General features: G+C 35.4%; 1 protein-coding gene across 2 annotated transcripts in view; it reads right to left on the bottom strand.

Moving 5' to 3' along the window:
* Window positions 1-26,097, bottom strand: part of Rab3-GAP (Rab3 GTPase activating protein) — a 732,105-nt gene that overhangs the window by 210,517 nt on the left and 495,491 nt on the right. For both annotated transcript variants that reach the window (XM_090399255.1, XM_090399256.1), the window contains 4 exons: window positions 24,329-24,426; window positions 24,114-24,216; window positions 13,686-14,132; window positions 2,461-2,631 (listed from right to left, as the gene is read on the bottom strand). In XM_090399255.1, coding sequence (XP_090255381.1) covers window positions 2,461-2,631; window positions 13,686-14,132; window positions 24,114-24,216; window positions 24,329-24,426 — 819 coding nt within the window. The remainder of the gene's footprint in view (window positions 1-2,460; window positions 2,632-13,685; window positions 14,133-24,113; window positions 24,217-24,328; window positions 24,427-26,097) is intronic.

Raw genomic sequence — 26,097 nt, 5'->3', positions numbered from 1 at the left:
CATGGCTCTGATGCACTCCTCTCCTTCCTAACACACTTAAGCAACCAACACCGCAGAATCAAATTCACCCTGGAAGAAGGAAAAAACAACTGCCTTCCTTTCTTAGACACCCGCCAGCCTGATGGAACCTTGGTTTTCTCAGTCTATAGAAACCCACCCATACAGGCAGATACATTCACCAACAATCCAACCACCCCTCCTCACAAACAATATGGAGTCATTAAGACACTACACAACAGGGCCAAACGTATCTGTTCAAATGACAATGCCCTAACCACAGAACTAAACCACATTCTCAACACTTTCTCAGCCAATGGCTAGCCCCCCAAAAAATAATGAAACCAGTAAACCACAATCCCCCTTCCCCCCCTCACAACAAGGATTACTCTAAATCCATCACCATACCCTATATCCAAGGCACCTCGGAATAAATTACAAAAATCCTAAAAAAACATGACGTAACTTCTTGTTACAGACCATATAAAAAATTGGCATCCCTTATCCGCTCTACTAAAGACCAATCTCCCCCCCCCCCCCCCCCAGACCTACCTGGTGTATACCAGGTCCCTTGCAGCTGTAAGCGGTCCTACTTTGGCCAAACAGGCAGGTCAGCCAATATCAGAATACAAGGACTACACCCAGTTTCACCAATACAGCCACTCTGGTCTTGCTGACCATGCACTGGATACCTGCCATAGAATACGGTGGAAGAAAGCCAAGATAATACACCATAGTAAATACAAATATGAAAGACTTTTCATGGAATCAGCTTCAGCCCTAAGAAACAATCCAAACCTCAACAAATTTGGCTACATGAGACTACCTCAAATTTGGGAAACCTACATCAGAAGACCTTCAGCCCGATCGCCCAAGAATACCAACATTGCCCGCTAGGGGGCACCATTAGGACTTTAGGAGAAATAATAGCTTCTTCCTCACTTACTGTTTGTTGTGCTTGCGTGCATGTGTCTTGTTCTTAAGTTTCTTGAAAATGGCAACATGACGTTGCCGAAATATTGAAGTATGTTAAAATTTATTTTAATGTATATCCTAGTTGACGTTGTAATTTCCTTAAATCATTTCATAAAAAAAAGCAATAATTCTAATTTAAAGGCAATTCATTATAGTGAAATTTCCATTGTAACAAACTATTCTTGTGGTCTTTATGGATTCATTACAGTGGGAACAGATTGTATAACAAGCTTAGAGAATTTATTTTTTTAAAAAAAATTACAGCATGTGTTCTAAGATTCATTTTAATGGATTGTTGAAGGGTTAGCCACCAAAGCATTATGTAACTACATAATGCAATTATATAATGCTCTGCTCCAAACAATACCAAAGACCATATGCTTTAGTGTAGTTCTTGTGATCTTATCCAGTTATAATTTGTGTGCTGGTGATACTGGGTAAAAAACCAGAAAAATATTAGTAAGTTCAATACATTACCAATTATATATTTGGCTTAATCCTTTATCCAAGTGTAAGCAAATAAAGTTTGCGCCTGAAGTATTTTCAGGACTGGGACAACTCATGGCAAAGGTGGGATAAGTTCTCATCACTTGCCTTAGTATCTCCCATAATACAAAGTACATATCCTTATGGGTATATATAATGCCATGCATTATGGGAAGAATCACTACCCAGACCGGTTTTGACCTTTATTGAGGTCTCGTCAGTGGGAGATAGAACCAGAGGTGGCGATACTAAGGTGGAAGTGACTGAGAAGTCATATTTCCATATGCCAGTTGCCAAAAGGCGTCACACCTTATTATTAAAATTCTCTGGATTAGAGATAGTTGATGGAAGTGTTTTTCACTTGGCTGTGCTATCAATTATATATTTGGCTTAATCCTTTATCCAAGTAAAAGCAAACAAAGTTTGAACCTGAAGTATTTTTGGGACTGGGGCAACTCATAGCAAAGGTGGGATAAGTTCTCATCACAAAGCACATATCCTTATGGGTATTGTATATAATGTTATTCATTATGGGAAGGGTCACTATCTAGACTGGTTTTGACTTTTATTGAGGTCTCGTCAGTGGGAGCTGGTTTGGGTAGTGACCTTTCCCATAATACATAGCATCATATACATACCCATAAGGATATGTGCTTTGTATTATCGGAGATACTAAGGTAATCTCTCAGTATCTAATTGCCAGTTGCATATAGCCAGGATCACACCAGGTTGTTTAAATTACACATTGGTGTAATTTAATCATTCTCATTCTCAAGAAGTTCAATCTCTGTTTTTGAGTGAAGTAGTCATTGGTGATGAAAAGTGAATACTTTATAAGAATGTTAAGTGTCAAGGGCAGTGGGTTCATTCAGAGAACAGGCTAAACCTCAGTCAAATACTCCAGTGTTTTTAAATAATAATTGCCATGATGCAATGAAAAAAATAAAATGTCACTATCTTAAAAAAAAAAAAATAAATAAAAAATAAACAATCAGAACTTACCTCTCACTGTTTCCATATTTGTTACTTTCCCATGTTCTTGTAGCATACAACTGACATTATTACTAAATTGTGGAAATGACAATACTTCATTTTCATCTGTTATTGTAGCAAGTACTTCAGATTTCAAACCAGCAGACACTGCCCATGCTGCAACTAAGTCAGTTATGATACCTGAATGGATATAAAAATACATCAGAATATATGCAATACTTAAAGTGTGTAGATGCATGTTCACATACAAACAGGGAATTAAGGAGGAAGAGAAAAAAATTATTTTTAAAATAAAGAAAAAGATTTGCTGCAACATGAAATTGCAATTACATGAGATAATTCAATTACTCGGTGAAGGAGGACAGAAGCTCATTTGTTACTGATAATGATGAATTACTGGAAAGAGCTGCTTTAGATTCATGTTGCAGCATTAAGAGGATTCCCTCATATGAATTCTTCAACTAAGTATTTTTTTTTTTTTTGACTTCCTTTTAATCCACTGGCACATACTCTGCCAAACACTGCCTGAAGGGGAAGTCTGAGCAGTAGTATGTGAGGCACTACTGAGTGCCAGGATATGAGGAGGAGATTTGTTGCAATCTGCATGGGGGGTCATGTCCAACAGTATCTTCTTCGACTGCATGAAACATAGAAAACGAGTGTCACTGCAATTAAAATGAACTTCTCTCAAAAATCAATTTCAACAAATCAAACAAATATACAAAACAAATCAAAATCCCTAAAAATCACTTTCCATTTGATTCAACATCTGTGGCATAAACACCAACAAAAATGACATACACCATCACTTACAAACATCTAGACCTGACCTTCTCTTGACAGAAAAACTGCAATCTCATCAACCACAGTCTACCTTCACATGCTAAATTACACACTGCATGATTCCTTTTGAAACAAGAGCGGTGCCTGTGTCTTTGTAAGAACCAATAATGTTTGCCAGAGAATGTCAAATTTAGAATCCTGTGGTTCTGACCTTCTCTAGTCAAAGGTTTTCTTGCCCACTTAGCTACATCTATCTGCTATATTCACCACATTCCAAATTCTGAAAACCACTCTGATTTCTTCACCTTCTCATCCCTGAAGCATGACTTTCTGCAATCCAACTATCCAAATAGTAAAGTAACTACTAGATGACATCAATGTTCACAATTCCAATTGGCATTTCTTTTCCAACATCACTGATCAAAATGGATGAGATGTGGAAGTATTTGCTTATAGTAATGAACTAATACAAATTGTACATCTACAAACCTGAATTGCTGATAACCCTGTCCACTCTTCCAGTATTCTTGATATTTTTTTTTACCAGTTCTTTGTTCCTGAAACTACTGAATTTTTGAAAACATTGAATCACCTATTTGAATGAACATTTTTGTTGGTTTGAAAATGTCCAGGGTCTGGCCAGATATATTGTTGGGATCACCTTCCCTTTCCAGTAACTCAGAAAGCAATCTTGTACCTTTCTCTTGCAGAACACTTTTTTTTTGATGAGGGTAAACTTACTGTGAGAAGTATAAATAGTTGTAGTGCATTTGCCTCTTGGTTTTGATTTGATAGCCCATTTGATATTCTATACTCATTTTTGATTGTTTTGTGCAAAAGATAATTCAAAATCTTCATTCTAAATTCTGGAGTGGCATTGGTACCTCCATAGGTCAATTGGAAGAACAGCAGAACACTATGCCTTTCGACTGGAAAAGACCTGGGTTCGATTCTCGTCATGATGAGGGGAATCCTTATATGAGCTTTTTTCATTGAAGGTGAGTTAGTCGATCTCATAGCAGGGTTTATTCTCCTAGAAACTCAGGTTTTTCATCCAACATAGACAAATCGGCCTTCAGAACATATGCGATTTACAGACAAAAAATACTGTTGTTGGTGATGATGGGCAGTAGATGGCGTTGATGGTAGTAGCAGTGTTATAGTAGGAGAAATAAGCAGTAGTAGTGGTGAGGGTGAGATGTATTATTTAGGGAGGCAGAGTAGATTGCTCTCCCATGATGAGTCTTTGGACTCCCTGTGGAAGTCACATAATAATTTAAGTAGAATGGGGATGGGTGGGAAGTATTTGTATTTTTTTTTTTTTTTTTTTTGAAAGAAGTGCAATAAAAAGGTGTGTGATTAAGAAAATAAAATATCATCATAACACTAATTACGGATATAGACCATAATGGTCTGTTCCGGTCTCATTATCCATCCAATATCCTTTTTTGAGGTCTACCCTGACTTCTCTTTCCAACTGGCTTATATTTTAGTATTTACTTTGGATGTCGGGTGTTGGCCATTCGGTTTACATGTTCAATCCATTTTTGTTTATAATTGTTTAGTTTTTTCTTCTATTGATTTTGTTTTTATCATCATCATCATCATCAAATTCCTGCCATGTACCCACAAGGGGTGTACAGGATATAATAGTACTACATGAAAAAATTATATCATTACTAACTTCCTATCTACAATGTTCCTCCAAATCAGTCCGTTACTTGTCAAGACTCCAACATTATCAGATCTTATATTTCTATCGTTTAAGGCACGTTGTACCGTATCAATCCACCTATATCTTGGTCTTCCTCTGGGTCGTTTTGCTGCCAACCCGGCAGAGAACACTTGTTTTGCTAATCTTTCCTCGCCCATTCTGTTTAGGTGACTATACCACCTGATATTAGCTCTGCTAACACATTCCTGGATGCTGACAATGTCAAGTTCTTTCCTAATATCCTCGTTTTTAATATCATATTGCCATTGATGCCATCTGTTCACGCCTATAATCTTTCTCAGGACTCTCATATCTGCGGTCTCTAGTCTTTGGTCAAGTGTTTTACTTCTGACCCAGCTCTCAGATCCATAAGTTAAAACTGGTTTGAACACTGTCTTGTATACAGCTAATTTAGTGTTCCGACAAATTTCTCTCTTATTCCATATGAATTTATTCAATTGACTTCCCACCATACCATCTTTGCTGATTCTGTTGTCTATTTCTATATTTAATTTACCATCTTCAGTAAAAATCGTGCCTAAGTAGCTGAAATGCTTCACTTGTTCCACAGATTCTCCATTTACAACCCAGTTGACATTTTCAATGATTCTGCCTATTTTCATTATCTTTGTCTTTTTATTGCTGACCTTCATACCATATCTATTACAACAGCTATTCAATTTAGTCAGAGAATCTTGCAGACTTGTAGCGGATTTATTTAGAAGTATAACATCATCCACATAAAGCAAAGAGCTGACATTAACATCTCCAATTTTGATCTCATCTTTAATACCACTTTCCTTCATAATGTGATCCATATAGATAATGAATAACAGAGGGGATAATGTACATCCTTGTCTCACACCAGATTTAACATTAAACCATCTTCCTGTACTTCCTTCAATTCTAACTGCTGACTTACAACTCAAATAAAGACTAAGTATTGCTTGATATAACGCCCCATTGACACCATATAACTGTAGCGTATTGAATAGCTTCTCTCTTGGCACCTTATCATATGCCTTTTCCAAATCGACAAAACTTAAATACAGATCTCTTTGTTATATTCCCATGCTTTCTCGACTATTTGTCGTAAAGTGAAGATCTGATCCTGACAGCCTCTGTTTGGCCTGAATCCAGCTTGTTCTTCAAGCTTTTCTTCCACAATTCTTCTCAACCGTTTCTCAAGTACACTTGAAAAGATCTTTCCAGGAACACTCAGTGGGGAAATACCTCTGTAATTCTCACATTCAGTTTTATTTCCCATTTTATATATGGGTACTATGAGAGCTCTACTCCAATCATCGGGAATTCGTCCCTCTGTCCAGGCTTTCTGAACTATGCAGTGCAGCCACTGTAAGACTCTTATACCACCATACTTCAACATTTCTGGTCGAATATCATCTACTCCAGCTACCTTTTCACATTTCAAGCCTTTGATGGCTTTTTCTACTTCAAGTATGGATATGTATTCCTGCCTGCATGCCTGGTCAGTGTTTTTTACCACCGTGCTGTCATCACTGCTTGTTTCATTTAGCAATTTTTCAAAGTAATTACTCCATACTTCAAGGATATCATTTTCTCTCGTTTTCATGTCACCTTTATCATCTTTAACTCCTTTTACAGCACTCTTTCCTCCATTCCTAAGCTTCTTCAACAACCTCCAGAATATTTTGCCACCTTCTTGATATTTATTTTCTATATTCTTGCCAAAGTCCTCCCATGACTTTTGTTTAGCTAGTTTTACACAGTGTTTAACATTCTTCCATTTGTCTCTATATTCTCTAAGAGCACAAGCTGACTTATTTGCCAGGAACTTTTGATATGCTTTCTTCTTTTCCTTCACTGCCTCTTTAACTTCCTGTGTCCACCAGGGAGTTCTGATTTTTTTTTATCCTTGCAGACAACCTCACCACATGCCTCTCTTGCAGAATCAATCAATGTTTTCTTCAGAGTTTCCCACTGAATCTCCAAGGTTTGATTCCTGTTCTCAAACTCTTTCATTTTTTCTTCAATAATCTTTGTGTATTTTAGTCTACAGTTCACATCTGAGAGCTTCTCAACTTTTATTCGCTTTAAAACTTTCTTACATGTTATTCTTTTCAATATGAAATTCAATTTTATCCTGCTCTCAGGATAAAATTGAAAGACTAAATAGTGATCACTTCCAATTTCAAATCCTCTGTACACTCTGGTGTCCTGCATCAGGGAGAGGGAGAAAACATCACTATCAACAATAACATAGTCAATGAGACTTTTCTTATTCCTTGCCTCTTCTCTCCATGTGAATTTGTGCACATTTTTATGTTGGAACATGGTGTTAGTAATAACCAGTCCATGTCCTGAGCAGAAATCCAACAGATATTTGCCATTATTATTAGCTTTGCTCTTTTCTCCAAATTTTCCCAAAATATTTTTTGTATGTCTCACAATTATTTCCTACTCTGCTATTTAGATCCCCAACAAGGACCAACTTTTCCTTTTTCATTGTGTCAGTTGCTTTTTCTAAAGTCTCAAAAAATTCCTCCACTTCTACCTTAGTAGAACCTTCTGTGGGACCATAGGCACAAATAAGTCTCATTTTCCAGTTCCCCATTCTCATATTTGCCCACATTACTCTAATTGAGACTGCCTGCAAATCAAGAGGATTAGCCTCGTATTTTGTGTTGAATACTATGGCTACTCCTTCTTTTCCTTGAATATCAATGCCTGAATATAACATTTTGTATTTATTGCTTAGAAAGATCTCACCAGTTTTGGTCTTTTTTGTTTCAGTCACCCCTATTATGTTGATCTGGTACTTATCTAATTCCTCAGCTAGCTCCATTTCTTTGCCATTCAGGCTTCTTACGTTGATAGTACCGATCTTTAACTCTGGTGATGTTGAGTTGGGGGTTTGTTTTCAGATTTGTTTTTAGTTCTTTTAAAATGTCTTCATTCCTTTTTTGATCTAATAATGTGTATTTTGCAGTTCTTCTCAAAAATCTCATTTCACTTGTTTTTATTCTTTGTTTATCTTGTTTGTTTATTTGCCCAAATTTCACTGCCATATAATAATGTGGGCACTGCTAAAGTATTGTATATTTTTAAGCATGTTTCTTTTTGTACTATATTTGGGTTGAGTGTTCTATTTATCAGGCCTATAATCTCTAAAAATTTTGAAGTTTTTAATTTTATGCCTTTTTCTCCTTCATATGATATTTCACATCCAAGATAACTGAAAGTATTTATCTGTTCTATTATTTTATTATTAATAACTATTTTGCTCCTAACTGGAGTTTGTCCACAAAATGCCATTGTTTTAGTTTTATCTATGGAAATTTTCATTCCAAACTGTTCTACTATAATGTTTAAATTATATATTGGTCTTTGTAAATTGTCTTCCTTATCTGATATTATTACCTGATCATCTGCAAATAATAGCGTTTTTATTTTGTTATTTCGGGATATATCTATACCTTGATTGTTTAAGGTGTTCCACTGCATTAATATTTCATTAATGTAAATATTGAAAAGTGTTGGCGACAGAGGGTATTCCTGTCTTACTCCTTGGGTTACAGATTGTTTTTCAGACAACTTTTCATTCATTTTTATTTTTATTTCATTATCATTGTATATATTCAATACTGCATGCAGTAAAATATTAGGTTTATTTATTCTTTGTAATATATCAAACAGTATTCTTTTTACTTTGTCAAATGCTTTTTTTGTTATCTATAAACAAAAGATGAGTTTTTTCCAAATTAAATTCTCTTCTTTTTTCTATAATTAGTTTTAAACAGAAAGCTGCATCCATTATAGAGCGTCCTTTTCTAAATCCATTTTGACATTCTAATAATATTTTTTCACTGTATATTTTTAGTTTTTCATTAAGTATTCTACTATATATTTAGTAGCATGTATTCAATAAACTAATATCTCTGTAGTTAGCAGGTTTTGTTTTATCCCCTTTTTAAATATAGGTATTACTATGCTTGTATTCCATTCTATTAGTATTTGCCCATTTGTATATATTTTATTTAAAAATTTTAGTAATCTTCGATGAAATTTTTTCCCAGCAAATTTATACAGTTCGGAGTTTATCCCATCTTCTCCTGCTGATTTGCCATTTTTTATTTTATTTAGGTTGTCCTTTAATTCTTTCATTGTTATCATCTTTATGGTATATTTATCATTTAAGGTATTTTGTAAGTTTCTGGTGCAATTATATTGATGCCGTCCAAAGATCTATAAAATAAAATATAATTACATAAAATGACTATATTTTACAAATGTAAATTATTAGTTATCAAATTATTTATTTTTTAAATTTATTAAAAAAAAACAGAATTTTTTGTAAATTTTCTAAATTTGAACTTATTTTCAGACCTGACAAGTATATCTAGACTCAGATTGGAATCCACCGATTCCGATCTTCAAAATCAACTTTAAACAATTCCTTGAACACAGATCTCCATACCATAATTCAACAGAGTGAGGATAACCTGGTCACCTTCAATCTAATGAAAACACATTCTTGCCTTTTTTCTCACAAAAGGATCTTAGCTCTTCCATTCCTACCCTCAGTAATACAGCGATCACCAGAGATCAAATCTCCCTCCGTGATCTGATATTTATCTTTAGCCTCTCCTCACATGAACACATCATATCATTAACTTCCTCAACTTCAAAAAAAAAACTAAACATTTTCTGCTCTAGATGCTAATCATGCAGCTACTAACACAATAAAAATATGAAATCCATTTGTCCTTGGAGTACTGTTTACATATTTCAGCTGGTGTACCTAAAAACCCCTTCTAAACTTTCTTAATAGTATTCACTGGAGAGCAATTCAATTCAGCTCAGAATTGACAGGCATCTAATACTGACTCAGTTCAATCTCCGTCTCACAGATATTAGCTCTGTCTTTTCTACAGGCATTTCCTTGGACATTGCTCCATTGAACTAACAACATCATTCCTCTACTTTCTCTTGGGTATTTTAAAACAAGCACAGTAGATGTCCAAAATCCCTTTTCAAACTGCAAACACACTAAATCTGGTGTTCCTCTTCCCTTTTATTCCATATATCTCTATACTACTCTGGAACATGCTTCTTTTTCATTAAGTTCCCAAGCAACCACAATCTACAACTCTTCAAGAAAAATGTCAAACTTCACTGATGTGCTTATAGGTTTTCCTAACTCTTCTTGTGTATGGGATCAATATATATATATATATATATATATATATATATATATGTATGTTCATTTTTAATATAAACTGACTATAAACCCGAGAATTATAACAAATTGAGATTTATTTGCAAACGCAACATGTTTCGTCGAGATTGACTTCATCAGGCACTAAGAACATAGAAAGATATTAAAAGACACCGAAACAAACATTGAGACACTCTAAAGCTATACAATTATAAAGTTATGATATTTGACTGTAAATTACAGTTATTATGAACTTGTGCTATAGTCCGTGTTAAAGTTCTATTGTTGTACACTTGTGCGTGTGTGGAACCACGCGATCTCCAGTATCTGACAGTAGAGCTGAAAGAGTCAGGCAAATTATAGCTGAGATTATTGTTCATATGAAGAGGGTCCAAGGTGATTTCTTCTGACTCTACAATGCAGCGTTCTACCTCATCATGGCAAATGTGTAGGTTTGAAGTTGTTGTCCAATTTACTTCATGTTGGCAGCTTTTGTTTTTCGTGTTTATTGAAAACAGGACATGGCCTGATAGGGCAGTAGCTCTGGTTCTCTTGTAAGCAATGTCTCTCTGGTGTTCCTCGAGACATAGGAGGATAGATTTCTCCATTTGGCCATAGTAAGGTTTTCCACACTCACATGTGACCTTGTATACACCTGGAAATTGTAGAAGGTTGTGAGGTTGTTTATAGTTTCTGAAACTTGATCTTATTTTTGGAAGAGCCGATAAGCACGTTTGTATGTTGAATTTCTTTAAGATTCTACTCAGTTTTTTGGATAGTGTGCTGATATATGGCAAAGAGATATAACCTTTGGAGTCGTTCTGTGTCTCTACGTTGATGGTGGGATAATTGTTTGTTGATACTTTTTAAAGAGTAGCCATTGCTTTTAAAGGTCCATTTAAGATGTTGTAGTTCTTTTTTTAGTTCTTCTTCATCTGACAGTACAGATCTTGCACGATTTGCAAGAGTTGATATAATACCCAACTTTTGCGCTGGATGGTGATGTGAGGACGCATGCCAATATCTGTCCGTGTGTGTTGGCTTTCTATATATATAGAGACTTTTATTGATTCAGGCGTCTTGGTGAGTTTAACATCAAGGAAACAGAGCGAACTATTTTCTTCAATCTCCATGGTCAATTTTATATCCTGATGGAGGTTGTTTAAATGGTTGAGAAACCTGTGAAGATTCTCAGTGCCATGCTCCCATATGAGGAATATATCGTCCACATATCTAAGCCAAATTCTTGGTTTTAAACTAAAAGAGGAGATTGCCTTTTGTTCAAAATCCTCGAAAAAAATCTTTGGCTAATATAGGAGAGAGGGTGCTTCCCATAGCTAATCCTTTGACCTGTTTATATAGTTTACCTTCAAATTCAAAACAGCCAGAGTTTACACAGTGAGATAGTAGAGAAAACTTCTTGTGTCGGAATGTTGGTAAAGAGTGCTACCACGTCAAAGCTCACCGAGATGTCAGAAGATTTGAGTTTAAAGTCCTTGATTTTAGAGACAAAATACATAATGAGAAGGGCCACTACCCAGACCGGTTTCGACCTTTATTGAGATTTTTAAATGGGAGCCAGACCCAGGAGAGATAGGTTGAAGTAATGTAGAAGTCATATCTACTTGTATATGAGATATATATGACTTCTGCATTACTTCAACCTTGGTATCTCTCCTGGGTCTGGCTCCCACTGAAGAGACCTCAATAAAGGTTGAAACCGGTCTGGGTAGTGGCCCTTCCCATTATGCATTGCATTATACACACCTGATGGGGGGGGGTGCTTTACATTATGGGATACATACTGAGCCAAGTGATATGAAGTCATTAGCCTCTAGTCACTAGCCAGTCAGACTAGATGATCAGTTGTTGAATGGTGTTTATGGAAATCAGAATGTGTTCTCTTAAGAAAAGGCAGTTTCTCTCCAAAAACCATAAAAGATGAGAGTTAACCATTTTTTCCAGGATCTTGCACAGGGAGGTGGTCATAGGAAAGGCAATAATAACTGACTTCTGACAGGCTTCTAGAAAGATGTGCTCAGAGAAAATTCTGTTCAACAAGTAGAGTAGTTTCATGAAAGATAGTGAAAGATGTTTGGTAATCTCATAATAGAACTCACCATAGGCATGGATGTTTGTGATTGTCTTTAGGTGGGAGATGAGTTTCACTGCCAGATGTGAGACCAGTGTCAAACTTTTTGAAGATTTTAAGTGGCTTGGAAAAATTCCATGTTTAGTTTCTAGAGCTGAGTTTCCAAAGTAAAAAATATAAAAAATTAATTAAAAAAAATGGAAAAAAAATCCTTACTCCACCAATGGTATATGTATTATAGAGGTTTATAGAAAAACCTTTTGTGAGTGGGAGCTACATAAACTTGTAAATGAAAAACTTATTCTTAGAAGGACTTCAGCACCAGAGCTTCCTACCCATCACAAAGCTACACATGGATGCCCACTGTATGATAAGAAGTGACTGTGCTCAAGAGTAGAAAACCCAGGCACCACATACCCTTGGACCTCATTTCCTGACCATGGAGGAGACTTACTGCAACATCGTTGACCCTTGCAATAACCTCACTAGCCAGGCCATTCAGGACTGCTCATAAAACAGCACAAGACTACTAGGATCGCCCCCCCCCCCTCCAATCTGGATGTCCACAGGTCACACTACATGGCAAGGAGAGGGATCCCAGCAATGGTGATCTGTAGATAAGAGAGTGAAAAAAAAAGCCTCAGGAGAAGCACCATAAAGAAAGGAAGTATAGAAAAAGAAAAACCAGTACCATTCCAGTAATGGTACTGGTTTTTTAAACCAGTAAACTGAGATTATCTGTTAGCTGTGTGCGTGTTCTTCTGGTCAACGAGTCTGTGGGATGAAAATTTTAGGAAAATTTTAATTTCTCTTAAAACAGAACTGATGCTACAGGACTCTGATTGGAACTTTTTTAGCAGTTTATTACAATGAGCGAGTACTTTGTAACAGCATTTGCTATATTGAGATTTCAGTTTGTTAGATAAGGCTTTCTGCTTGTGAGAAGATACAGAGAAACAGAGATGGGATACATCTTATTTTTATTTATTTTTGCTAAGTTTATAAGTAAGGATATCAAATACCAACTGTAATTGGGTGAAAGGATATATCCAATTTATGTGACTAGGTCAAGCCTCTATAGCTCATTTGGTAACTACAAAGAGTTCTAGCTGAAAAGGCCCAAGTTCATTCTAGTTTGCAATTCAAATCCCAGATGTTTGTCTGTGATGGATAAACTGGAATTTTAAGGGCTTTTCAATTAAAAAATATATATATATCTATTGAAGTTCTGAATGATAAGGATTTTGTCTTCTTTGTGATACAGTCCAAGTAATCATGCTCTCTAGTAAACCATTATCCTTCGCTATTAAGGGAAAACACAAATCATTATATCCAAAAAAGGAGTATTAATATAATATAAAAAGAACTTGGGATAAAGATTAACTAATATTTCAAATAATATTTTATTACATTCTAGAAAGAGAATCACATTGGATTTTTCTTACCTGAGCCACCATTTAAGATTGACGTCAAAGATATAATAAATTCCTTATGGGAAGATTTTGTCCCAATTTGGGATTTTAATAAAATGCTAAGAACTAAAATATCTTCTAACTGTTTCACTAACAAATTCCAATGTTCCACATCCAGAGAAATAGATTCCCATTCATTGTCTCCACTGGTATCCTTTCCCTCTTCAACTGTATCATTAGAATCATCTTTAATCAAAGATTTATCTTCCTCCAGTTTTGAACTTTCATGGTTGTTTAAAAGATCTGGAGAAAAACACCTATACTCTACTTGAAAAGATGATGTTATGGAAATGGAAACACTGCGGGCTATAACTGCCGCAACATAGGATCCAATATTATTAGTGGACTGAGACAGGAGCGTTCGTACTATTTCCCACCATGTGCATAAATGATCATTTTCACTATTGATATGATGAGGATCTAAAAATAGATAGGCAAATATCAATTAATACTGTACAAACCATCAAATTCAAATCAAGAATTACATCATAAAAAATAATCAAAATTTTTGAGGACATAATTTAAATTGGGAACAGTCTCACATTAAGAAACCGACGCTAATTTGCCTGACATTAAGGCAAATTAGCGTCGATTGGGGGAGATTGAGACAGCCTTCTCATGCCCCCCCAGTAGTGTTACCCCTGTGGTACATTGTTGGTGTTTCAGACAAAAGAAGCCCCAGAGATGTAACACTGGTAACATGAAACTAATATCTCTAACCAGGTATCCAATGGTACCAAGCCTCCTGGACCACTTACAGCAACCATGATAAAAACACAACTCAAAAAGCTCTATGCCAGCTTGATCGTTGCTTGCCTGGAATAACAAGGATCGCCTTGCTTGTTTGGCGGCAGCGGCGGAGGGGGAGCACGCTTCGAAAAATAAGTTACAGTGCCTGCAGCAGAATACTGTACCCCCATCTGGGAAAGAAGTGTGCACACTAACATTATAGACACCCAGCTAAACTCTACCATGCACAAAATTAGTGGGACACAGAAGCGCCCCTCTTCCTTGGTTGCCTGTCCTATCTAACATTGCTCTACCAAATATATGGAGAAGAGATGCCTCAATTAAAGAATTTAATAAAGTAATGAGCAAGCCACTCCTGCCTCTGCACCAAACTCTCATAAATCCACCTTGTCTTTGCCTAAAATCAAGAAACCCTTCCTGGGGTTGAATTCTTCTGGGGCAGAGTCCATGGATGAACTCTCTTCAGCTGCCTTACCATCAACACCTGACATGTGAAGAGAACACCGGTCCAACAATTGGCTTCCTGGTTGAAGATCCCTGTGCTCCACAACTTGGTTTTGCTCTTCCTAGGAAGATTTGGTCATCTATCAACAGGATCAGAACTAACCAGGGCAGATGTGGTACTACAAAAACGAGACTCAGACTACCCTTATTGTGATTGCTCACCCATGGCCCAGACAATTATTCATATTGCGGATGATTACCCAAGGCACCAATTTCATCGTGGTGGCCTCCAGGACATTCACGAGGTGACAGATGAGGCTCTGGATTGGGCCTCATCCGTCACCTCATCGTCACCCATAGCTGCTTTGTATTCCTTTTGCCATAAGAATAAATAAATAAATGAAAAAATGAATTAGTTGAATGTATACAGAAGGAAAGAGTTGAGAGGAAGTGGGGAGGAAAAAGAAAACCAACAATGACTGAAGTTAAAAGTAATGTCAGCACAAGTTATTAAATGTAAAAGTTATAATACGTGGTCAAATCTAAAGAACTATACTAGAATAGAAATTCTTAAGTAACAAAACATAAACTATTTACAATAAAATTTCTGAGAATATTTTCAGGAAAAAAATATCCCACTAAGTCTCACATTGCATGCATTTAACTGGGATATCTACCCTAAAACATAATTGCTTTAGTATTTAATGGAGAGTGCTCAGGTACTGCATCCATCACTTAAACTGAAAAGAAATATAAGCAGTAACATAATTACAAACTCATATTCTAATATAAGTTAAGGGGATAAAAATCCCTTATGGTTTTTCAGCCAGTAAGCGAAACTAAGATCGAAAACTACGATCTGTAACGTTTCATGCCGACGAACTGTCAGCGTATCCAAGCGTAAGTGACCACTTGGTAGTGCCACACCATATTCTAGGTCTAGCTACTCACTGATGAGACCTCAAAAAAGGTTGAAACCGGTCTGGGTAGTGACCTCTCCTCATAATGTAAAACAGTACTACATCTCTTTAAGAGCTGTGTGTTTTACATTATGAGAAAATATCAAGAACAGTGAGGGAGCTTTCTCCACCTTTGCAATGAGTTGCCGTGGTGTGGCACTACCAAGTGGTCACTTACGCTTGGATACGCTGACAGTTTGTCGGCATGAAACGTTACAGATCGTAGTTTTCGATCTTAGTTTCGCTTGCTGGCTGAAAAACCATAAGGGATTTTTACCCCCTTAACTTATATCAACCTCGCCAGAAAAAAATAGCCGTTTGGCTTTTCATCTTAGTTATAGTTATACTATGTTATAATATAATATAGTGACACACCTTTCAGGCAATCGTATAGCAAAAGTATGTAAGTTTTCTTCACTTAAACTCTGATATTCTAGGTCTAGCTACTCACTGATGAGACCTCAAAAAAGGTTGAAACCGGTCTGGGTAGTGACCTCTCCTCATAATGTAAAACAGTACTACATCTCTTAAGAGCTGTGTGTTTTACATTATGAGAAAATATCAAGAACAGTGAGTGATCTTGCTCCACCTTTGCAACGAGTTGCCGTGGTGTGGCACTACCAAGTGGTCACTTACGCTTGGATACGCTGACAGTTCGTCGGCACGAAACGTTACAGATCGTAGTTTTCAATCTTAGTTTCACTTACTGGCTGAAAAACCATAAGGGATTTTTATCCCCTTAACTTATATCAACCTCGCCAGAAAAAAATAGCTGTTTGGCTTTTCATCGTAGTCATATTCTAATAATTTATGCCAACCTTGGTTTAAGCATCCTAACACCACACTTACATGAACTCATGCACACAGTGTTTTATATACTACTGGAGTTGATTCCAATAGTCTAGAAAGGTGAATACATGTTTGCGATTGGTTGCAGTTCTCCAAAATATCTATCCCAATAGAATGGATGTTATAATACAAGCTAGAATGGTGAAATTCAAACTAATGGTTGCTGATTAAGTAGAAGGTTTCAAAGTTGTGAAGAAACTGACTTTTACTGTTGTATTATTATTATAATAATTATAGATAGGAGTGTCATGTCACAAAAATCAATTCCATATACTATTCCCTTTTTTTTTGGAAATAGCTCAAGATATGCTTGTTTTCATATTATGGAGAAGTAGTCAGCTGGCATCAAAAGGGCAGTGATGATAGAGAACTGATCCTTTCTTTTAGTGTTACATAGTGATCAGCATTCATTTCTGAAATTATGGATTCTACAACCGTGTTAAAATAACTCTTTTTATTATCAAGACGTTTCAATCTTCATATCAAGATCATCATCTGGAGCATACATAAATATACAAGACAAGCTGCGTTACATTTCAAACTGAAAGCTAGAGAAACAATGATTTGATCACATGCTACTCACTGGCATGACCTCTAGTGAAAAAAAAAATAAATAAAATAAACAAAAATTACATCAAGCTAGATTTAATTTATGATTACATGAATAAATATTCTTGCTTACAGACACTTTTCCTTCCAGTAACAGTGATGTCCTATTTCTATTATTACAATTGTTATTTTTGATTTTTAAAAAACATGAATAGACATTCTTTCTTACAGATTTTTTTCTTTAACAGTGATGTCCTATTTTTTAGTATTAAAGTTATTTTAGATTTAGGATCCTGAATTTTTTACAGTCCTATTTATAGTTGTTCTTAGAGAGGAAGGATTTGTTAGACAAATATATGCCTTCCATATGTATGGGATTTTTAGACCATCATTATTGTTTAGATTGGGGGTGGTTGATAATGATCTCACAGGCTTCCTTAAATTTGCGTTCATACCATGTTTTGTTGTGGTGTAGAAAACTAGTGCTTTTCCAGTCAATTCTATGTAAGGTGTTCAGGGCATGATCAGAAAAGCCAACTTCACCATAATTATTATATTTGATGTGTCATTTATGTTCTTTTTGTCTGATCAAAATTGTGCGTCCAGTTTCTCCTATGTATGGTATGTTGCAGGTGCAGTAAATACAGTATACTCCAGGGTGGGCCAGCGGAGGGAGTGGATCTTTGGATGAGTTGAGTAAGCTTTTTAATTTTGCAGGAAGTTTAAAGGTGGCTTTGGGGTTGTATTTTTGTAGTACTCTGTTTATTTTGTCTCATGTCCCCTTTAATGTAGAAAATGGTTATAGTTTTATTGTAGTCTGGTTTGTCTTTGTTTTTTATTGAGGTCTCTTGTGTCGAATTTTGTTAATAGTGTTTTGGCTGTATCCATTTTTTTGAAAAGTATTGCTGATCACTTTAAATTCGTCTTTCAGTGCCTGTTCACTGGAGCAGATCTTCAGGACCCTGTTTTTTAGGGTATTGATGACACCTAGTTTTTGTGTTGGGTGGTGGTAGTAGTTTATGTGTATATATTGGCCAGTATGTGTCAGTTTCCAGTAAACAGTGAAGGAAAGATTGCCCGAGGGGAGACGTGTGACAAGTGTATCTAGAAACGGCAGTGTGTTATTTTTTCAATCTCAATTGTGAACTGTATACATTTGTGTTGCATATTTTTAACACAGTCGTAGAATCCATAATTTCAAAAATGAATAGAGAACTGATATTTGTGAAGAAGTTTCTTGAGTAAAGATGAGGGGGGGGGGATTCAGAACAAACAGATATTAGTTATTATTATTATAATATGGTCATATCCATGGAGTCCGAAGACTCATCGCAGGAGACCAAATCTATTCACACAATCTATCATACCACTCCATAACCCCCACCACTCCTGAGATAGTGGTTGGTCTATAATTTGCTACTATAGTCTTAGAACCTCCCTTATAGAAGGGAATTATTTTGCGCTCTTTCCATTCCCTTGGAACTCTACCAGAGGGGAGACTTAAAGAGCCTAGTCAAAGGCATTGCCAGTTCCCTTGCACATTCTCACAAAACCCTAGCTGATATCCCATCTAATCCCACAGCAGTACTTACATTGAAATTCTTCAATATCCTAAGAACCTCTAATTCATCCACCTCTGTTCTCACATTAGTGTCTGTCACATAGGTCAAAGCAGTAACCTCACTAAGATGATATGCAAAGTGGTCATTCAGTAACTGAACTATTTTATCTGCTTCCGTCTCCTTGTGACCATTATTAGTCATTAATTCCATAGTCATTCTTCCTCTAACTTGCCACATAACATAATACTTGAAGACTTTTAAGTAACCAAGTTATTCAAGATTTTTTAATATCTTTTTGGTGAAAGACCATGGAAACATGGCATATGTTTCTGATATTCTCTGATATAGTAGGAGGAACTTTGCCTTTGTTGTGTATAACAAAGAAGAAAAATGATGCTAGGCCAGTTTATTTTTATGTTGTCATTTGGGTGTGAGTGAGATGGAAGAAGAATAATTCCAGCCAATGGATTCTGCAAAGGATAAGCAGACATCACTACTATTTGTATAGGTGATGAGTTTTCTACATTTCAACATTTCAAAATTAGATTTGAATTTGCAGCTTTTGTGAACTTTAGTGAAAGATGACAATAAAAATGGAACTTTTGTCTCAAAGACATCTGCATTATGCTAATTTTTTTATTTTTTGGATTGCCTTCTTGGAACACCCACTGAAAAACTAAGGATTAGACAGAGATAGAAATTTTGAATGGATTTTAAGATGAAGACTTTGTTCTAGTCAGAACAATTTCTATAACTTCCTTGCAGCAGGTATTTGAATTGGAGATATGAAAACAGTAATCTTCCCAAAAAAGAAGAGAAGAAATCTCAGCGGTGATCCATTTGGCACTGCTGTTATAGTGCCAAAAAGTTGAGCGTGGCTGAAGGAAGAGTATTCTATAGAAGACAAAACAGAGAATGTGATTTAAGGATACCGACTTCCATGGTGTACCTGAATGGAGATATGGTTAAACTGTTTGGGTAGATGAGGTGTGAAGTAAAGCCCTTTACAGAGCTTTTTTTTTTTTTTTTTTTTTTAATAAAAAAAAAAAAAACATCTTTCAGAAAACAGTACTGTCTACTGTTTTGCTGAGAGGGAAAAATAACTTCATTGCTGTTCTTTCCCACCTAGGCAGAGAATGAGATGAAATTTCATAGAGAGAATTGTCTTTTCTAAAAAAAAAAGGATATTCTATTTTTTTACTTTTTATTTATTTATTTTTCTTTTTGAGAAGGTACAGTATACAACATTTTAAAATATAACAAAGCTTCACTACAAAAAAAATTTACTACTATATATTAGTTTCATAAAGTTAAGGTATATACTTAAAACAACTGATTCCTTTCATATAAGGCAGCATTGTATTAGTATTTGATATAAATTATTTCAACTTCAAATTGATTATAATTTATTATCATAATTCATTATCATAATAATTAAAATTTATCATCACAATATTGTGAAAGTTTCATAGAAGATTAGATACTTGCTTCCTAACACAATAAATATTTGTGCAAGAGAAAAATTTTAGCCAACAAAGTTACATATATTAGCAGAAATAACTCTAACTCACAACCTATCATAACTCTATAAAGTTTTAGAGTTATGACAGCTTTCCTGTGACGTTTCCATCCTGTACCCATATTGACATAATGTTCATTATGGGTACAGGATTCGTGTTTCTTTCCAAGAAAATTTGCATGATTTTATTCAATCAAGAAAAAAATCAGTTTAGACCAAAAATGAACTTGTCATGTACAATTCAAAGCTTTACAATAATTATGTGAATGTAAAGTTACTACAAATTTATTTAAGTTTTCTGCATCACTGTTATGAAAGCAATCTTCATGGGGAGATGGAGACTGCTTAGGAACATGAAATTCCATGGGCACTTTGTTTTTGCAAATTGCTGATATTTTACTATTATTTTTTATGTGACTTTTATGCCTGCTCTAGTGAACAAGCACAGAACATTTTCAAATCGCTTCAGGCCTCCAAATAAGCAGAGTGGTAGTCTATTATTTATTTAGCTTATTTGGGAAATAGAAGACATTATGAGCAAAACTATATACAGACTGACAGTTTATTAACCAGTCAATGGCATCATCTGGGAGTAAATGCAAGTTCCTGAGACTTTCAGGGAATAAGTGTATGGGACAGTCATCAGTGATATAATACATAGTCTGCACAGCACCACACAAACACACACATAAAAGGGTGACTGTGAAATTTCCCAAAGATATCATCAGTGGGCACACTGGGTCATCCTATGTTATTTCTGATTTTCTTTATTTCTTTGTTGATGGCTTCTTCTCTTCTGAAATGGAGAAGTGATATGGGAAAGAACAGATAACCATAGGAGAGGAGTAGTTTGTAAGGTACCAGAGATGATTCTTATTCTTATGTTTAGCTGTGTGTCCATGAGAGTCATGTGGTGACATCATCATCATACTGGCAAACAATACTCTCAAAAAGGGAGGACTAGAGCCAAGGCTGTGGTTCTAAGAGTCGAGGCATTATAGTCGTTTGTGCCTTTCAGCTTGTTTATGATGTCGTTCTTGGCAGATATCTTTAACTTAGTTTTTTCCACATGTTTTCAGTAGGTTAGACCATGGTCAAGTATGACTTTCATGGATAGAGTTCTGATGCAGAAGTTTACTTTTGCTTCTGCAAAAATGGGCAAATGTATGAGCCTCATGGTTATTTAGGTAGAAAGAGAAACAACAGTTTTGCTGGGATTAGGCGATAGTCCCCAACTTTCAAAGTCATTTTGCAGTGAGCTTAGATTTTTGCTCAGTGTTTCCTCAAGGTCTTTGAAAGTACTATCTTGGGTGGTGATAGATAAATTTTTAACTAGCTGTTGGAAGGATATCGCTTATGTACAGGTTGAATAAAACTGTTGTGAGGACAGATCCTTGTAGCACTCCATCCTGATAAATGTTCTGTTTTTTTGTGAATTCAGATGAAATTTTATTTTCCTGTTAGAGAGCATTTTCTCTAGTAATTTTAGAGTTATTTTGGCAGTTGACTAATTTAGCTGCTTTATACAGTATACCTTTCTTGTAATCTTTAAAGGTACCTGTGGCATGACTATAAACAACAAATTATATGATAACCACAGTAATTAACTTGAATGAAATGAAAGTACAGATATTTCATCATAAAATTTTCTGTATTTAAAATCCACTGTTGTTGGCAAAATATTATATTTGGAGCATAATATGATTTTAGAATTTCAGATATAGTGTGCATCAAGAAAGTGTGAATTTCACATTAGAATATGCTACTTGAGCACATATTTTCATTGTAACATGCTCATGTGAAATTGTGAAGCAAAGGTGAAATGGTTTCTGTTGTAACCAGAATCCCTGTAGTAATTTATTGTTTTCATTTCACTTATACTGCAAAACATTTAGCAAGCTTGCAAGAATTTAACAGTGATTTTGTGTTTTCTGTTTCCACAACAAGTGGTTTGCTGAACCCAACAAATTTTAATGACTGGTTTAAGTGAGATGAATGAATGATGCCTCTTAGTATGTGAACTGAAAACAATGATAAACATGAGAAAGAGGGGCTAAATGATATGGGCGTATGAACTTCTAAAAGGGTATGATAGGTTATTATTTGGTGAAATTTTTCATTTATATGGAAAGTGAGTGAGAGTAAGGGGAGTTATGTTTGTGTGCAGTTAAGAAAGTGGTGAGAGCTAGATTTTTCACTCACAGTGATGAGTGGACAGGTAGCTTATTGAAGTACTGAGTGCATTTAGTGTGAATGAGTTCAAGAGAAAAGTATGACAGCTCGTGTGGGTGATTTATGGCCTCTCTGAATGAGTCCTTGATTCCCAGAAGGTCTCAGATAATTATGATGATAATAAATCACTCGATCATGCCACACACTACTAAATAAAAATGTAAACTTAAAAACTTTTTTTTTTCCATGTCACTTCAAGTGTTCAGTAAGTAGAGTCATTGTCTCACACTGGGTGAAATTCATCTGTCATCTAAAAAGTCACAAATATACATATTCACAGTGGAATTTGAATCCACATCCTTTTGGTTGAAAAGTGGAGATGATATCCACTTGGTCAACCAGATCAGCAATGCTAAGCTGATTATACCAGAAACATCACATACAAAATTGGTTTAACACCACTTATCTTTTTTTTTTGTACAATCAGCTGAGCATCTGATCTAGTTGATCAAGTGGATATCATCTCCACTTTTCAACCAAAAGGATATGGATTCAAATTCCACTGTAAGTGTATATATTTGTGACTCTTTAGGTGGCAAATGAATTTCACTCAGTGTGAGATAATGACTCTACTTACTGAACACTTGAAGTGATATGAAAAAAAAAGTTCCACATTTGTTTGTGAGAGTAGTTTCTAGAGTATTTAACCTTTAGCTGAGCCATGGTACTAATGTTATAAGATTATACTCCCCTTAGGATGGGATTCACATTAAAAAATAAAAAAAAACTACCTTATTCTAACTCAACAATAGTGCCATCCAATTACCACAAATAATCTAATCATAGCAGATAATTAATGGTTTACCAGGTCCTCCAGTTATCTTAAGGACACATGCCATTTCATCATGGTCAGTTGAATGATTAATAGCAAGACTGGATGGCCTCTAGTCTGCAACCAGTATTATAGGTTTGTACTCTATGGCAACACAGATGTTTGTGGGATGGTAACTAAATTTCATCATCCAGCATGAGCCTTTCCCCAGCCTATTTATTAAAGGTGTGAAGTGGCCAAGGTTCCTGGGTTATCTAATCCTTAATCTTCCATCTTTTGTAGTGGGGATTGTTATAAAATTAGAAGCGTGCACACTAGTACTCAGCAACATTTATATTAGCATATTCCAGAGGCACTATTAATATAGCATCGTTAATTTTGAACTCATTTCTACATCTGGAAAGGTATGTATGTATATGTATATATATATATAATAGTTATCCACACACCATTCATTCAAAGTGAAACTGGCTGCATATCCAAACTAAATTTTCACTTCATTTTCCCCTCTTCTTTACTCTGTAATAATATTTCTTCAATGTATTTCTTAAAACTGCTATGTGAGGTTGGCAAAAGTTCATGCTTATGTTTTTGATTTCTTTAATTTATCCAAAGTATAATCATAGTAACAGTTCATGCAAAGCTTGCAAAAATAGTATTACATTTCAGAACAAATTAAGTTATGCATTGTTTCCATCTGAAAAACAGTACGATTCAATATTAGTTGTTACGTATATAGAATTGAATAATTAAAGCAGATCTTACCTGCTAATGAGCAAACTGTTTTAAACACATTTTGAAATCCACACCACACATCAGATTTCAGATATGAACTTTTCTCTGATAACCAATAATGGAAAAGCAACAACTGAAATTAATGAAACAAAATACTTAATTCTGAATCACTATAAAACAAACAGAAAAAAGAAAAACAATAAATATATATATTAAATTAAAAATAATAATAATAAGATACTAACCAGAAGCTTTTCTGGTAATATACCACTTGTTCTTAATAATGCCTGAAGATCTGATGAGTGCTTATTGTTGTCTACAACAACTTGAAACAGAAAACCACCTAAATAACATTTTAAAATAACAATTGCATGAAAAAAAAAATCAAAGGATAATAAAATGAACTGAACTATGTTTTTAAAACAAAATTTGCATGAAAAAATCCAAAAGAAGCAATAAAGTTAACAGCAATTTCATTTTATAGATCTTACTAATTAACATTAATATCTAGAAGTATGATTGAAAGATTTCACTTAAACTCACTAATTTAAGCATTAAAAATGAAAACTTTTTACATTACAAATGAGATTAGTTACACCTATAACAAAAAAGAATTTTGAATGCACTGCCTGGATTATGAATGGTATGTTAGCAAAAATGTGTGAAGAGAAAGGAGTGTAGTTTGAATGAGTTTGAAGGATGAACTGTATGAGAGTGATGGACTGCATCTGAATGGTTTTGGTCATTTGGAGACTCTGCTGCTGGAAGGGAGAGTAATAAGTGCAGAGAATCAACCTGAGCAAGTAAGAAATGATGTGAAAGAGGAGAAAAGTAAAGGAGGAGAGAGAGAGATAGAAGTGGTGCTTATGAATGGAGAAATGGGCAGCATGAGTGTAGAGAGAGAGAGAGAAAACAAGTGTGTGAGACAAGCAGGGAAACAGAGAGATTCTGGGTGGACAGAGGAACATAGAGTGAGAAAGGTTGATGCTCAAAGAGATAGTGAATGTGTGTGTAGCCAAGAATGGAGTGGGATGGCCTGGGATTCAGGGAGAATTAGATCTGAAAAAGGTTCTGGGATGGTAATGAAAGGGAGAGGAATGGCTTGAGGAAGGCATGGAAGGCCCACATCTAATAAGTGAATAGCAATGAAACTTGTTATAGATTCAGAAATAAACTGTTATGTCTATATATGAATGCTAGAAGCATCAGAAACAGGGAAAATGAAATAGTTGCACTGATTGAGTTTGTTCACCCAAAAACTGTTGGAATAAGTGAGGCACGGTTGGATGAGGATGACATCTTGACAGGATTAGAAATGGAAAGGTATGATGTTTTTTGTGAAGATAAAAAGAGTAAAAAAAAAAGGGGGGGGAGTGCTACTGACGATAAAATAAGAGTTATGTCCATACAAGGTAGAGATACAAGGGGAAAATAGTGGTGGTGGTTTTGAGACAGCATGGTGTGAGACAGAAATGAACAGAATGAAATAATGGTGTTACAGACCTAATAATGTGGAGGGGAGTGACTATTAAATATATAAGCAAATACAGCCAAGCAAACAGGAAAAGAGTGATCATTATGGGTAATTTTAATTTTGGCAATACAGATTGGGATGACAAAATATTATCATCATTATTGTACAGGCACCTCCATGGAGTCAGAAGACCTATGCAAGAGACCCAAACTATCCACACAATCTATTGTAACCTCTCCTTGAATCCATTAACAGAACAAGCACTCACAACTGACTCCGGCAATCCATTCCATTCATTCACAACTCTCCAAGCAAAAAATTCGTGTGTAGAGGCTTAAGTGCTGTGAGGACATCATGTTGGAGGCTTAATGGATTTTTTACAACACTCAAAAAGAATTAAAATAGAATTTAATACTTCCTATATTTCGTCCTAGTCGCTAGGACATCTACGGGGATTACAAAAACAATTAATGTAACATGCACACAAAAACTTACAATACTAAGCCCAACCACGTGGGTGACACTAGAGTCCTATCTAGG

The sequence above is a fragment of the Typopeltis vanoorti genome, chromosome 10, assembly GCF_054136105.1.
Source record: "Typopeltis vanoorti isolate ZY-2024b chromosome 10, IOZ_Tvanoo_1.0, whole genome shotgun sequence".
Classification (NCBI taxonomy): domain Eukaryota; kingdom Metazoa; phylum Arthropoda; class Arachnida; order Uropygi; family Thelyphonidae; genus Typopeltis; species Typopeltis vanoorti.
The sequence above is the reverse complement of the archived record's forward strand: the minus strand, read 5'-3'. Positions and strand labels throughout refer to the sequence as shown.